The sequence below is a fragment of the Hipposideros armiger genome, unplaced genomic scaffold (assembly GCF_001890085.2).
Source record: "Hipposideros armiger isolate ML-2016 unplaced genomic scaffold, ASM189008v1 scaffold_458, whole genome shotgun sequence".
NCBI lineage: Eukaryota > Metazoa > Chordata > Mammalia > Chiroptera > Hipposideridae > Hipposideros > Hipposideros armiger.
This window is the reverse complement of record NW_017731808.1, coordinates 290,823-305,240: the sequence shown is the minus strand read 5'-3', so window position 1 is coordinate 305,240 and position 14,418 is coordinate 290,823. Positions and strand designations below refer to the sequence as shown.

The window sequence follows — 14,418 nt, the reverse complement described above, 5'->3', positions numbered from 1 at the left end:
GAATGGGACGGCACAGGCGCTAAGTAGAGCAGCACCGGGAGCCGCACCTGGGCTGCAGGTGCATCCTGAACTGGGAAACTTCCTTAGAGAGCCTGCTCTCACACCCTCATGAAAAGTAGCATTTTAGTCTCGGCAGTCCTGATTTTTACCCTAAAAGCCACTGCTCTCTTTCTGACCAGACTTCAGTGAGCAAAATACCTTTTTATAAAAGTTTAAAAAAAAATCATTTTCTAAAGAATTGCAAATGAGGCACAGGTAAGTCCCCAGTTTACATCGTCAGTTGGTTGTGCTGCTTTCTGCAAAACGATGTATAAGGAAATCAGGTTCACCACAGGCTAGGGGACACAAACAGAGTTAAGTTCCTTCAGCACCTCAATGTCGTAACGAAATGGCACCATTCGAGGACCTACTGTGTGTGCTGTCTGGAAAAAGAAAGCCGGGAAGCAAAGCTGCATGCAGAGCCTGACTGCCACGCACGTGCTGTGCCGTGGAGCGCCACGCCTGCCTTAACCCAGACCGAGTCTCCTCCTGGGCACTCTGCCGCTTCACCTGCTGTTCTTCGTGTGGCCTCATGAGAGTCAGCAGTTTTTGCTCTGTGATCCGCTGGGTGGGCACGTAGGACCTCACGTGCCAAACTCGGTGACAGGGTGGCCTTGGGCATGCTACCGTGCCTCGCTTTCTCACCTGTGTGGTGGGGGGATGACCGCACCCAACCCCCTAGGCTGGTGGATGGTTGAACCAGACCCAGCTTGTGAAGTCCCGAGCGGGGCCCTAGGTGCCAGGTGTTCCCTGATTGACAGATAGATACCTGTACCTGGGTTGCATTTTACTACTTTATTTTACAACTGACACATACTCAGATCATTTTCTGCTGGAATAAACTAACGCTGCTGTGGCCATTGGGGTGTTTTTCCTTTCTGCTGAATCATAGGGTAAGCTCCTGCCCGAACCTGGGGTACTGTATGCCCCGGGGGTCCTTGGAGAATGATGTATTTGTCCCCTGTCCAGCTTGCTGGGCGTTCTTAAGTCTGACTGCATGTTATGCAGGAATGTTCCAGAACGGATCAGTCGTGTAGAAAGAGACCATGGGAAGTAAATTGCTCTCCTTTCTTTTGTTCAGAGATCACCTATTTCACCCAAACTTCTACAATAAAAGTCTGGTTTGATCCCAACAGTTAATGCCTTAAAACCATAAAGATTTTCTCATCTGACTTCGCATCCTGATCCTAATTTGAAGGGTGAATATTAGCCTCTTTTTAATACAAAAGCCTGTCTACTTCGAGCCATCTCTAAGAAGGGCCTTTAGTTTGTCTAATAGCTCATGATAACTCTTCCACCCTGCAAAGTGGGAGACACGTGCTGCCCAGAGGTTTCAGGTGTGAGAACCATGTCACCGAGCCTCGTGGGCTTGTCCCTTCTTTCCGTGGGAGCCTGTGTAGGAGCAGCACGTAGGACTGATGCCCGCGTCATGCACACGGGACGCATGCCACCCACCCACTTATTTGTCCCCCCACCGTGGGCACCTCTCTCCTGCCCGCTGAAAATGGCACCGGGCTGAAGTAGAACTGGCCGATATACACATGCTCCGTGGCGAGTCACTCTCTCGCTTGGGCGGGTGGGGTTCTAGGAGTCAGACGGGTGAAGAGAGAAGACCTGGAGACGAGCGGTGAGAACTTGGTCCGCTACAAGAAGGAGCCCTCGGGATGCCCCGTGTGTGGCAAGGTAACGCCCCGCGCTCGGTCCTGGGATCTGAGGTACAAAGCCCATCATTTCCTTACCTCGGAACGCAGAGCTCCCCCCACTGAGTGTCCAGGGGGAAAGATTTTAGGGTGAAAATGGATACTCGGGTTGTCTAAAGCTGCGGTGGCCACTCGTTCGTGCCTTTGTCATTTTGCTCTTTTGCTGTTGAGCTGGGTCTCCAGTGAAGGAGCTTAGAAATAAGCGTTTCTCTTTTAGAGCCTTTTTCCCTTTTGCCACGATGTTCCCTTTTGCGCGCACATCCTCACGCTGTCCTTGTTAGCATCTCTGAGGTGCGTCCCTGTGGCCGAGACCGGAGCAAGCGCGCTGGGGAAGCAGGCGGCCCGGGACTTCATTCTGCCTGTCGGGGCTGGTCTCCCTGTGGCATTTCTCAGGGACAGTGCCAGTGACCCCCTGGCACAGGCACCCACTTGTGGCATGTTCCGTGGGTGCTGGCACTCCTGAATGAGTGAATGTCATAAGTGTGATGTCACCCTTATGAGCAGACCTGTCCCGGGTGTGTCCAAGGTGGTCTGGCAGGCAGGTGACTCATTAGCAGAGCCGCTGGACCCCGACTGTCCGGAAGCGAAGCCCCTACGCCCCATCCGGCAGTGCAGACCTGGGTCAGCATTGCGCTGGAGCCCCATCCTGGCACTGCCGCCCAGGCCACGTCAGGGTGCCAGGGAGAGTGCTGGTATTCTTTGCAGATAAGCTCTGGGGTCTGGGATCTCCTTAGACGCACCTCCCATGACTTAGGAATATGTGACGGTCAGCTGTGTCCCCAAGACAACTGTGTCCCTCGTGGTATACAGAGCACGTGCTGCAGAGAGGGTCCCCAGAGGGCCTCCCAAGTGGGCTCTGTGCCACCTGGGGGGGTTGGGGCACATAAGCGCCAGCCTGTGTTTGGGTGCAGTTACCGAGTCTCAGCCATTTGCAGTGCACAGGGGCCCTGGAGCCACAGTGCACCCTCAGCGGGCACCGGGCCCGGGCAGTGGGGGAGTGATGGCTGCAGGTGGGCAAGCATTACCAGAGCTTTTAACCTTTTCAAGAGGAAACAGAACTCTCAGGCTCGTGGTGACGGTTGACGGAGCGCAGCCCAGTGTTGGTGAGGCTTCCCCACGTCCCCTCTCTGCCTGCAGGTGTTCTCCTGCAGGAGCAACATGAACAAGCACCTGCTGACCCACGGCGACAAGAAGTACACCTGCGAGGTCTGCGGCCGCAGGTTCTTCCGTGTGGATGTGCTCCGGGACCACATCCACGTCCACTTCAAGGTGTCAGCCCGCGGGGCTCGCATGGGGTGGGGGTGGCATGGCAGGCTCTCCCGTCAGCGTGTCCGGGCAGCCTCTGCCTGAAAATGGGCAAGGAGACTGGATGGCAGCCCCCTGTGGCCGTCGGAAGAAGCCGACCACCATGCATGATGAGCCCTCCTCCAGTCCACTCGCAGCGGCTGATGGGCTGAAACGCTGCTTCTCAGTGTCTTGTCCCTCAAACCCTGGCGCGCTCGCCCAGAGCGTTCCTAGTCCGTACGACTTTGATGTGTTCTTACAGTCTTTTTCAGACAAGTAAATGGAACTTCGGGGCAATCCCACCATGTCACATGGAATAGAGGCCTTAGTGTCCACTGACCCCACCCCATTCCGTCGATAGATGCCACCGTCGAGGTCAGGGACATTAGGCGTTCCCAGTCCAGGCAGCACCAGGCTCAAACCCAGGGACACGGGGCAGGGACTTTGCTGTCCCCCACCCTCACCCCTCTGCAGGTGTCAGCCCTGGGCGTTCCAGAATCATCTGAAGGCAGGCAGGGGCCTGGCGGGCTTACCATCAGGGATGTGGGGTGTGCACAGGTGGCCCACAGGAGCAGGCTGCGTGTGGCCCCGGGCCTGTCCCACAAGGGGCAGCTCAGCAGGACTTCTGCATGTCAGAGGGGCCCTGCCTTCTCCATGCGGGCGAACCTCGTTATTTAGTCGGAATAAAGAACCGACTAAAGCCGCACCGAGTGTGTGAGACATCGGACGTTGTGACTGTTCCAGGACATCGCGCTGATGGACGACCACCAAAGGGAGGAGTTCATTGGCAAGATCGGCATCTCCTCAGAGGAAAACGATGACAATTCTGACGAGAGTGCGGACTCGGAGCCTCACAAGTACAGCTGCAAAAGGTGTCAGGTAACGACTGCTCTGGGCGCATCGTGCAGAGTCTCAGGCCACCGGCTGCCCCATGCAGGGGGCACGGCCCCCCTCACCGGGGGGACACGCACATCACGGGTGTGCCGGAAGGCCACCCCATGTCGCTGTTTCTAAGGGATGGTCTGTGTGGGCCTCGCTGCTGTCACATGGTCCACCCTCAGAACCAGCCTCCTGACTGGTCGGCACTGCCGGGCGTGTCTGTGAAGGTCGCCGCAGGCTGTGGCTCCTCCTCCTCCCCTCAGGCCATTGGTCCTTCCCCACTGCCTGCGCACGCATGGCGGGAAAGTCCACACTTGAGGGGGTGGTTTTGTTCACGAGAAGATGGGAGCTACGAGCGCTGGTCCTGCATTGGGCTCCACTGCTCGGGAGAGCGCAGTTCACTCCCCGTGGAGCACAGGTCCCCGTGTCCTCCGTGAGCCCCAGCACCTGGCTGTGCACGTGTCAGGGCCGGTGGGGTGTAGGTGAGAGGCAAGGAGCTCGGGTGGGTGGAGAGGAGGAGGGTTCAGAGAACGGCGGTCTGGAGGGAGGCCCAGGAAGGGTGTGGTGCACTTGTCACCTCCCCCGGCCCGCTGCACCGTTTTGCCGGGCGCTGGTCCTACCCCTGGCAGCCCCTTCCTCATCTGCCGGGGTGGCTGGCTCTCCCCATTGTGTGGGCAGCGGGGGCACCGCACTGAGCCGCAGGGGCCAGCGGTGTGCACTGTGAGCCGTGTGTCTGTCTGCAGCTCACCTTCGGCCGTGGGAAGGAGTACCTGAAGCACATCATGGAGGTGCACAAGGAGAAAGGCTACGGCTGCAGCATCTGCCACCGCCGCTTCGCCCTGAAGGCCACCTACCACGCCCACATGGTCATCCACCGCGAGAACCTGCCGGACCCCAACGTGCAGAAGTGAGGCCCCACGCTGTGGCTCCAGTGGGGTGGTGCCCGAGGGAGGTGCAGAGAAGGCGGCCCCACGGGGCCGGGGAACAGCTTCTTGCTCGCTCATCCCGGGCTCCACCCACCCTGCCTCCCCAGCTCACACACCCTCCTGCCGGGTCACACCACAGGCCTACAGAGCCACCAGGAGCCCTTTCCCTCCAGTGATCAGGTGCCGGGAGGGCCAGCCTCGTGTCTGGCTGCAGCCTGGAACCAGTGCTCTGAGCCTGAGCGAGTGAGTGGACGGCCCTTGTTAGAGCCTGGAGCAGCCAGCTCGGGCAGACTGGGCGGCTCACATGACAAACTTATTCTCAGTTCTGGAGGCTGAAAGTCCAAAACCAAGGTGTCACAGGGTTGTTCCTCTGAGGCCGGGGGAGAGCCTGTTCCCGGCCCCTCCCCTGGGCTTGTACACGGCTGTCTTCTGCCTGTGTCCTCGCATCGTCTCCCTCTGTGCGTGTCTGTGTCCAGGTTTCCCCTTTCTATAAGGACACCAGTCATGCTGGGTTCAGGTCCCCCTTAGAGACCTCATTTTAATTTAATCACCTGTAAAAACCCATCTCCAGACACAGTCACACTGGGGGAACCAACTGGTTAGGGCTTCAACACGTGAACTTGGTGGGGAGGACACCACGCAGCCTATAGAGAGCCGAAAATCTGTGTGTCTTTTATCTTCTACGTTGCACCTTTCCGGCCTCACCTGTGCTGACAAAGATGCTTAGGAAAGGTGTACCTGCTGGGACAGTCCCCGAGGCTGGGCCACCCTGAGGCTTGTGTCTGATTCCAGGTACATTCACCCATGTGAGATCTGCGGGCGTATCTTCAACAGCATCGGGAACTTGGAGCGGCATAAACTCATCCACACGGGTAGGTGTTCCCGTTGGGAGCTGAACTGCGCCCCTGGGCCTTGTCCACGGGCTTCCTGCATGGAGCACCATCCGTCGCCCTCTCCTAGTACATTCTTCTTTCTCTGGCTTCTCCCATCACCACTGCTTCCCCTCCCAGCACAGACCCTCCCTGCTCCATCACCCCCTCCGTGTCCTCGGGACCTCCTCCTTGCCAAAGAGCCCAAGAAACAGTCCCGAGGAGGTGGAGGGAAGGGGCGGCTCAGCAGTCACGTGCTTCCAACTGTCGGGAGGCCACCTCCCCTCCCCGTTACCGCCTTTATGCTGTGACCAGGGCTTCAGCGTTTACAGGCTTGGAATTGCCACACGTTCGTTTTTCAGGTGTGAAGAGCCATGCCTGTGAGCAGTGTAGGAAGTCTTTTGCCAGGAAGGACATGCTGAAGGAACACATGCGCGTGCACGACAACATCCGGGAGTACCTGTGCGCCGAGTGCGGGAAAGGTACGTGCAGCCGGCGCCGGAGCTCCACCAGGAAGGGTGTGCGGGGGCTCACACGCCAAATGTGAGGGGTCACCAGTGCCGCCAGAGGTGGCCCAGGCCTACGTCGTGTGCTTAAAAAAGCCACGATGGGAAGCAAGTGTTTAAAGGAGGGATCTGCAGGAAAAACAAAGTAGTCCAGAAGGCTCAAAGACATGACGAATCCAAGGTACAAATTGTTTTAAAAATAGGGAAATCACGCAACATGTAATTGTTTAAAGCACAAAATAATCCTGAGAATCGCCGTGTGGCCTGAGCACAGGTGCAGAGTCCGCGGCTCTTATCTGCTGTCAACCAGAACCAGCTGTGTCCTAAGACGGAGACTTACTGTGACCAGCGAATGCTCTGGCCTTTATTCTAATCAGGAGAAATTAGGTCAGCAATAAACCCATTAATAAACTATCTCACAGGAAATAAAATAACCATATAGTAAGAGAAACTTAAAAAGAGAGAATTCCGGTACAGGGTAAAGTGTTACCCGTTTCTGTTTAAAACAACAAAAAAACAAAACAACTGCCCAGAAGACTTGGGCAGGGGATCTTTCTTTGGGGGTCACAAGAGGCCACCAGAGCTGTCCTCAGTGGGGAGCAGCAGGACCCCCCTCGTTCAGACTCAGGACAAATCTCACCAATTTTTATATTCCACAGAGGTTTTCCTTTTTCCTTTATTTGCTTTTTTACTGAGACATAATTGACACATAACAATGTATAAGTTTAAAGTGTACAACACGCTGGCTTGACACGTTGATGTACAGCAATATGATTACTACAGCTGGGCTAACTCACACCCCCATCCCACGACGTACTTACTTCTTTTTCGTGTTGAGAACACGAAAGATTCAGTCTCTTAGCAACTTCACAATTTGTAGTATGACATTGTTGACTATCACTGTGTTGTGTGTTAGATCTCCAGGACTGATTCATGTAATGCTGTAAGCTTGCACCCTTCCATTTCATCATGTCTCCAGTCTCACCGCCCTCAGCCCCTGGTAACCACCACTGTAGCCTCTTGTTTTGGCAAGTTCCATTTTTTAGATCCCACATATAAGTGAGATCACATAGTATGTGTCTTTCTCTGTCTGACTTGTCTCACTTAGCACAATGCCCTCAAGGTCCATCCACATTGTCACAAGTGGTAGGATGTCCCTCTTTCTCATGGCCGAATAGTATTCCACTGTGTGTATATGGATGTACATACCGCATCTTCTTTATCCACTCATCTGTCGATGGACACTTATGTTGTTTTCATATCTTGGCTATTGTGAATAAAGCAGCAGTGAACATGGGAGTACAGATATCTATCAAGATCCTGTTTTCATGTTCTTTGGATAAACACCCAGAAGTGGGGTTGCTGGATCATAATAAGGTAGTTCAATTTTTAATTTCTTGAGGAACCTCCATACTGTTTTCCATAGTGGCCGCACCAATTTACATTCCCTCCAACAGTGCACGAGGGGTCCCTTTTCTCCACATCCTCGCCAGCATTTATTATCTCTTGTCTTTTTAATAAAAGCCACCCTAACTGGTATGAGATGATACCTCATTGTGGTTTTGATTTTCGTTTCCCTGATGATGAAGGCTGTCGAGCACGTTTTCACGTACCTATTGGCCATTTGTAGGTCTTTGGAAGAATTCAGGTCCTTTGCCCATTTTTTAATTGGATTAATTGCTTTTTGCTTTTGAGTTGTATGAGTTCTTTATATATTTTAGATGTTAGTCCTTTATTAGATATATGGTTTGGGAACGTTGTCTTTCATTCCACAGGCTGTCTTTTCAATTTATTGTTTCCTTTGCTGTACAGAAGCTCTTTCATTTAATGTAACCCCACGTGTTCATTTTAGTTTTATTGCCTGTACTTTTTGGTGACTTACCCAAGAAATCGCTGCCTCAACCAATGTCAAGGTTCTGTTTTCCTACATTTCCTTCTAGGAGTTTTACAGTTTCAGGTCTTAGATTTAAATATTTGATCCATTTTAAGTTAATTTTTATGAGTGGTATAAGATAGTTTCAATTGTTTGCATGTATCTGTCCAGTTTTCTCAGCACCATTTACTGAAGAGACTGTTCTTTTCCCACTGTGTGTTCCTGACACCCTTGTCAAAAAAGTAGTTGATTACATATGGGAGGGGTTATTTCTGGGCTCTCTATTCTGTTCCACTGATCAATGTGCCTGTTTTTATGCCAGTACCACACTGTTTGGATGACGATAGCTTAGTGATATGTAACATAATACATCAGGTACAGTGATGCCTCCAGCTCCGTTTTTCATTCTCAGGATTGATTTGGCTCTTTGGGGTCTTCTGTAGTTCCCAACAAATTTTAGAATATCCTTTCTATTTCTGTGAAACATGTCATTGGAGTTTGATCAGGATTGCATTGAATCTGTAGATCGCTTTGGGCAGCGGGGACATTTTCACAGCATTCTTCCAGTCCATGAACACGGGAGATCTTTTCATTTATTTGTGTCGCCTTCAGCCTCTCTCATCAATGTCTTACAGCTTGTGTTGTCCAGATCTTTCACTGCTTGGTTGAATTTATTCCTAAGTATTTCATGGTTTTCCATGCTATTGTAAATGAGATTACTTTCTTAATTTCTCTATTGTATAATTCATTATTATTGTATAGAAATGCAACTGATTTCTATATGTTGATTTTGTATACTGCACCTTGACCGAATTCATTTATTATCTCCAACAGTGTTTTAGTGGCATCATTAGGGTTTTCTATATATAAGATCGTGTCACCTGTGCACGGAGAGAATTTTACTTCTTCCTTTCTGATCCGGATGCCTTTTGTAACTTTTTCTTGCCTATTTGCTCTAGCTAGGACTCTGACTGTGTTGAAAAGAAGTGGTGAGAAGGGTATCCTTGTCTTGCTCCTGATCTTAGAGGAAAAGCTTTTAACTTTTCACTGTTGAGTATGATGTTAGCTGTATGCTTGTCCTTCATTATGTTGAGGTACATTCATTCTGTACCCAATCTGTTGAGCATTTTTATCATGAAAGTATGTTGTATTTTGTGAGATGCTTTTTCTGCATGTATTGAAATGATCATGTGATTTTTATCTTTCATTCTATTACTGTCATGTATGACATTTATTGATTTGTGAATGTTGAACCATCCTTGCATCCCAGGGATGAATCTCACTTGATTGTGGTGAATATCCTTTAATGTGTTGTTGAATTCAGTTTGCTAGTATTTTGTTGAGAATTTTTATATCTTTGTTTCTCAGGGATATTGCTCTGTAGTTTTCTTATAGTGTCTTTGTCTGGCTTTGGTATCAGAGTAATGCTGGCCTCATAAAATGAGTTTGGGAGTATTCTCTTCAATTGTTTGGAAGAATGTGAGAAGTATTAATTAATGTTAATTCTTCTTTAAATGGTAGAATTCACCAGTGAAACCATCTTCCTTTATGTGGTTTTTTTAAATTAAACAAAAAAGTATGTGGATGGCACAAGTGCCCCATAATTTCCACTCACTGGATACCCCTACTCGCACCCATAAAAGCAAGATTACATGTAAGGGTGTTTCGTTTTTTTTTAATTTTTCTTTTCAGAATTAACTACAGAGAAAAGCAGAGTGTGAGAAGCACCCTCTCTCCCACCCCAGTCCCTCTCCCCAGCGGTGACACTTTCTTGTCTGTCTCTCAAAATAACTTGGCACAAGGGTAGCATGCAGATTGTTTTCTTGAAAAAGTAACCCAGCCACCCAACCATACACAGGTGGCTGTGCCAGATAAAGTTGTTATTCCCTCCTCAGACCTCAGTTACACTCTTCAAAAGACCCATTGTTAATCGTTTCATAGAAACATTTTGAGCAGTTTCCGTGCCTGCCTTAGTGATGGCCACGCTGGCTCAGTTCCAGCCATTGTCCCCACTTTGCCTGATCTCTTCCAGCCCAGCCCCACGGTGTCTGGAGGAGACTGTGCAGCAGGGTAAAGGTGGGAAGCGCCACAGGTGGACAGGCGTGATGCGGCACCCCCCCCAGATAGGCAGGGAGAAGCCACACCTGGCCCCCCGGGGTCCCCCGGTACTGCTCAGCGGCCCGGCAGAGTAGGGAGGAGTGCCCAGCGCAGGCCCTGAGGTCAGAGCCATGTCTATAATACATGCATTTCTGTATTTGAAATGTATTTACTGTTTAGTTTAATGATTTCTTTCATGAATTCTGAATACTTGCAGTAAATACTGGTATTAATACTTGGGCTACCACGTTTATTTCACGTAATCACAAAATATTGGTACTGTCATTTTGCTGTCGTATCACAGTCACCAGCACAGACAAGCAAATGCTTGTGCTTACCTGTTCTTTCCATACCTTGCTTTTTATTTACGTACAAGTCCATCTTAGAGATCTTTTCGTATCAGGACAGGTTAATGTTTTTCTCCAGATCTTGATAGGGTTCCATCCTGTGGATCTTGTACCCAGACCGTTTGTTTCTTTATTAAGGTTTACTGTGTGTGCCGTCTTTTATCATTACAGATAATGTTACAGGAAATGCTATTGCGTATTATTCCTTTACATTCTTTTCTTAGAAATTCTGACTCGGACTTGCAAGTGAGAGGCTGTTAGAAGTCATGAGAGTCCCGTCACCCGGCAGCCGGGGCCAGTGTGCCACCCTGGTGGGTTTCCATGTAGAGCAGTAGTAGCCAAGGATACACAGGAACACATCTTGTTCAAAAACACTTTACATTAAAAAATAAAATAAAATAAATACTTCACGTACCCTGAAACATGCACGGCGAATCGTGATGAGACACTGTGGCCTGCGCGAAGACCACCAGGCTTTAGAGATAGAAAAAGAACCCTGTTCCAGGTTTGGGAATTCTGAGTACTTAAAGAATATCTGTTTTCCCCAAAGTAAGTTGTGAATGTGATGCAGACTGAATCAGAATCCCACGAGAGAGCCTTCAGATGTCCACAGTGTGGCTGTCATGTGTATTTCAAAACTGTTCACAGATTTTTTTTTTAAATGGAAAGAGGAACATGGCTACCCCCAGCTGGCTGGGATGGGGAGGACAGAGTGGGGGTGGGGGCTGTGTCATCTGTGCCTCTTCTGTTTCCCTTATGATTTAGAATAAGTTCATTTTAGATGCATGTGGGAGCCAGGCGCTGGGGGTGCAGGACGGTAAGGATCAGCTCCCTTCCGTCCATTGACCCACTGGGTGCTGACACTGAGGTGACCGTCTCATCAAGGGTCAGAGTCGAGATGCCTCTGTGCCCGACATAGTCTGGGGAAGCAGCCAGTGCTGGGAGGGGAGGAGGCGGGCACACTCGCGGACTTTGGGAGGGAGTGTAAATTGTATAGTTGGGCAGAGTTAGCTACATCTAGAAATATATCTTGTTTATCCTGTTTATCTGCAGTACAGAATCTGTTCGCTGTGTAAAGATGTGCGCACTGCAGCACTGTTTGTGACGGGACAGCTTGAAACACCGAGGGGTTAATTGACAGTGGCCTCAGAGCCTCTGCACTGGCTGTTCCTTCCACCAGGAATGCTGTTCCCCCAAGTATCTCTCAGCGCGCCCCCCCGCCACACACACACACACACACACACACACACACACACACACACACACACTTCTTCCAGGTCACTTTTTGAGATACTTCATCTGAGAGGGATCCCCTGATGTCCCCCCATGCCCCATGAGCCAGCATCCCGCCCCCCAAAATCCTTGTCCCACTTTATCCTGCTTCTCATCATCCCTTCTCACATGACAGCCTGCCGTTGCTTGTCTGTCCCTCCCCCCGTGGAGCTGGGGACCTAGTTTGGCTCATGCACAGCCTCTGGCTCCTGGAACAGTGCCAGGCCCATGGTAGGAGCTCTGGGGGGGTCTGTGAAGAACAAACACAAGCCGTGAGGAGTCCGCACTGTGAAAAGCAGAGCAATAGTCAGGTGTGGGCTGACAGGGCCGACACTGGCTCGATATCAGACAGTAGGGTCTACAGGTGGCCAGAGAGTGGAGGGTCCGGGAGGATCTGGGGGGGGCCCAGGCTGTGTGGCCACAGTGTATCTGGGAGTGTGACCTGGAAGGGAGGGCAGCTGGAGTGCTGTCCTCTGGGCCAACCTCTCATCACCTGTAGTTTTTTCACTATGAGCATGTGTGATTTTTTTATGGGAAAAACACTATCCCGCAATCAGCGCCAGGCCCACACACGTCTACCCAACCCCGTACCTAGGAACCCCTTTCTTCATGGCGGTGACAGGCGAATGGCATTTCAGGGACTCCTGCTCCCTCTGCTGGCTGACAGGGGACACAGCCAGGTGGTTCAGGCAAGCCTGGGTTCAGCCCTGCAGGAGATGGTGGAGTTCATGCCTCCATCGACCTTGGCAGCGGATTTTCTAGGTAATCTAGAAGGGAGCTGGTGATCAGCTGCAGAGAGGCCTTTGGGGCCTGCAGTCCTCCCCCTGCTGTTACTGAGGGGCCTCGTAGTAATCTGCCCCGCCGCCTGCAGCGGCGCCCCAGGCCAGTTTCTGGGTGACAAGGAGCCTACAGACCCTGCAGCCCCCACGCTGGCCCTTCCTGTGCAGCATGCCACCTCGTGGGCGACCCCAGGCTAAGCCTCTGGGTCTCTGATTCACACCCTGCACCGGCTGGCCCTTCCCCACTGGGCTGAGTGAATGAGGTCATAGCTTTATTTCACCTCCTTCAGCAAAGTTGACTTTAAGTTAAACTAAAGGTAGATTGAAAGTCTGTGCTTAGACCATAGGTTGTCTAATGTCCGGTGGCCTTATTCCTAATGGTAATCACATGTATGTCGCCAAGATCAACAGGAAACCTCAGCAGTCTTGTACATCTGTCCCAAGATGATTGGGTCACAGTGGTAAACTTTGTGCGTTTACAGCTCCAGTGGTATGGCGCTGAGCGTCAGGGCGGGGCCGGCACCTTGATGAGATGAGCTGTCTAGATATCCCCAGTAAATGCCCAAGGGCGCCTCTGAGGGCGAGGGCTCTGGCCAACTGCCTGCCTCGCCGCTGGTGGGGCGACCTTTCAGAGACAAGCCTCCCGCCCCGCCGTTCCCCGTCGTCTGTTCCGCACTCACGGAGACCTGTGCCTGTGGGAAGGTCCGGAGCGCGGACACTGTGCGGGTCTGGAGCGCGGGCACTGTGCGGGTCCGGAGCGCGGGCACTGTGCAGGGGTCCGGAGCGCGGACACTGTTTGGGTCCGGAGCGCGCGCACTGTGGGTGTCTGGAGCGCGGGCACTGTGCAGGGGTCTGGAGCGCGGACACTGTGCGGGTCCGGAGCGCGGACACTGTGCAGGGGTCCGGAGCGCGCGCACTGTGGGTGTCTGGAGCGCGGGCACTGTGCAGGGGTCCGGAGCGCGGGCACTGTGCAGGGGTCCGGAGCGTGGACACTGTTTGGGTCCGGAGCGCGTGCACTGTGCGGGTCCGGAGTGCGGGCACTGTGCTGGGTCCTGGGTGCGCGCACTGTGGCGGGTCCATGGCGCGGTGGGGTGTGGCGGGTGCCCACCTGCTTGTGTCCCGCAGGCATGAAAACCAAGCACGCGCTGCGCCACCACATGAAGCTGCACAAGGGCATCAAGGAGTACGAGTGCAAGGAGTGCCACCGCAAGTTCGCGCAGAAGGTCAACATGCTGAAGCATTACAAGCGGCACACGGGTGAGTCCGGGAGGGCCGCGCGCTGGACCTGGGGTGAAACGCACACAAAGGAGCGCCTGGCTGCCCGTCTTTCGTTAGCTCCTAGTAAGCCGGCTTCCGAGCGCCTCCCGGGAGGTGTGGCTGAGCGGCTGCCACCCCCCCCCCAGCGTCCCCTCCTGCAGGCGCCGTTCCTCGGCTCCCTGGGGCACACGCACAGGAGGCAGGATCGCTGCCGGACTCGCTGGGCGTTGGGCGAGATCTGCCAGGCCCGTCGCGTCCTTGCCTGCTGTGGAGACATTTCGCAGCGGGAATGTGGACTGGAGAAGCGATCAGACAGGGACCCAGATACGTGTGGACCAGCTGGTCGTCATGTGTCAGGGACATCTCAAGCGTCCATCAGTAGGGCTAAATTGTGGTACATCCACAAAAAAGAACAGTAACTTTAGTAAAAGTGATGAGAGATACATTTTAATTTACATAGAAGTTCATGATACAATAGGAGAAAAAGCCTCTACAAGAAATATGGCCTCATTTTTTGTAAAACGCTTATAGGTGATAAATGTGTGTGTGTGTGTGTGTGTGTGTGTGTGTGTGTGTGTGTGTGTGTGTGA

The 14,418-nt window shown here is 52.2% G+C and overlaps 1 protein-coding gene across 1 annotated transcript in view; it reads left to right on the top strand.

Moving 5' to 3' along the window:
• Positions 1–14,418, top strand: part of PRDM15 (PR/SET domain 15) — a 76,231-nt gene that overhangs the window by 49,378 nt on the left and 12,435 nt on the right. Inside the window, exons 11-17 of the mRNA XM_019666000.1 lie at positions 1,628–1,722; positions 2,877–3,008; positions 3,768–3,902; positions 4,646–4,809; positions 5,621–5,700; positions 6,060–6,179; positions 13,697–13,828. Of these exons, the coding sequence (XP_019521545.1) occupies positions 1,628–1,722; positions 2,877–3,008; positions 3,768–3,902; positions 4,646–4,809; positions 5,621–5,700; positions 6,060–6,179; positions 13,697–13,828 (858 nt within the window). The remainder of the gene's footprint in view (positions 1–1,627; positions 1,723–2,876; positions 3,009–3,767; positions 3,903–4,645; positions 4,810–5,620; positions 5,701–6,059; positions 6,180–13,696; positions 13,829–14,418) is intronic.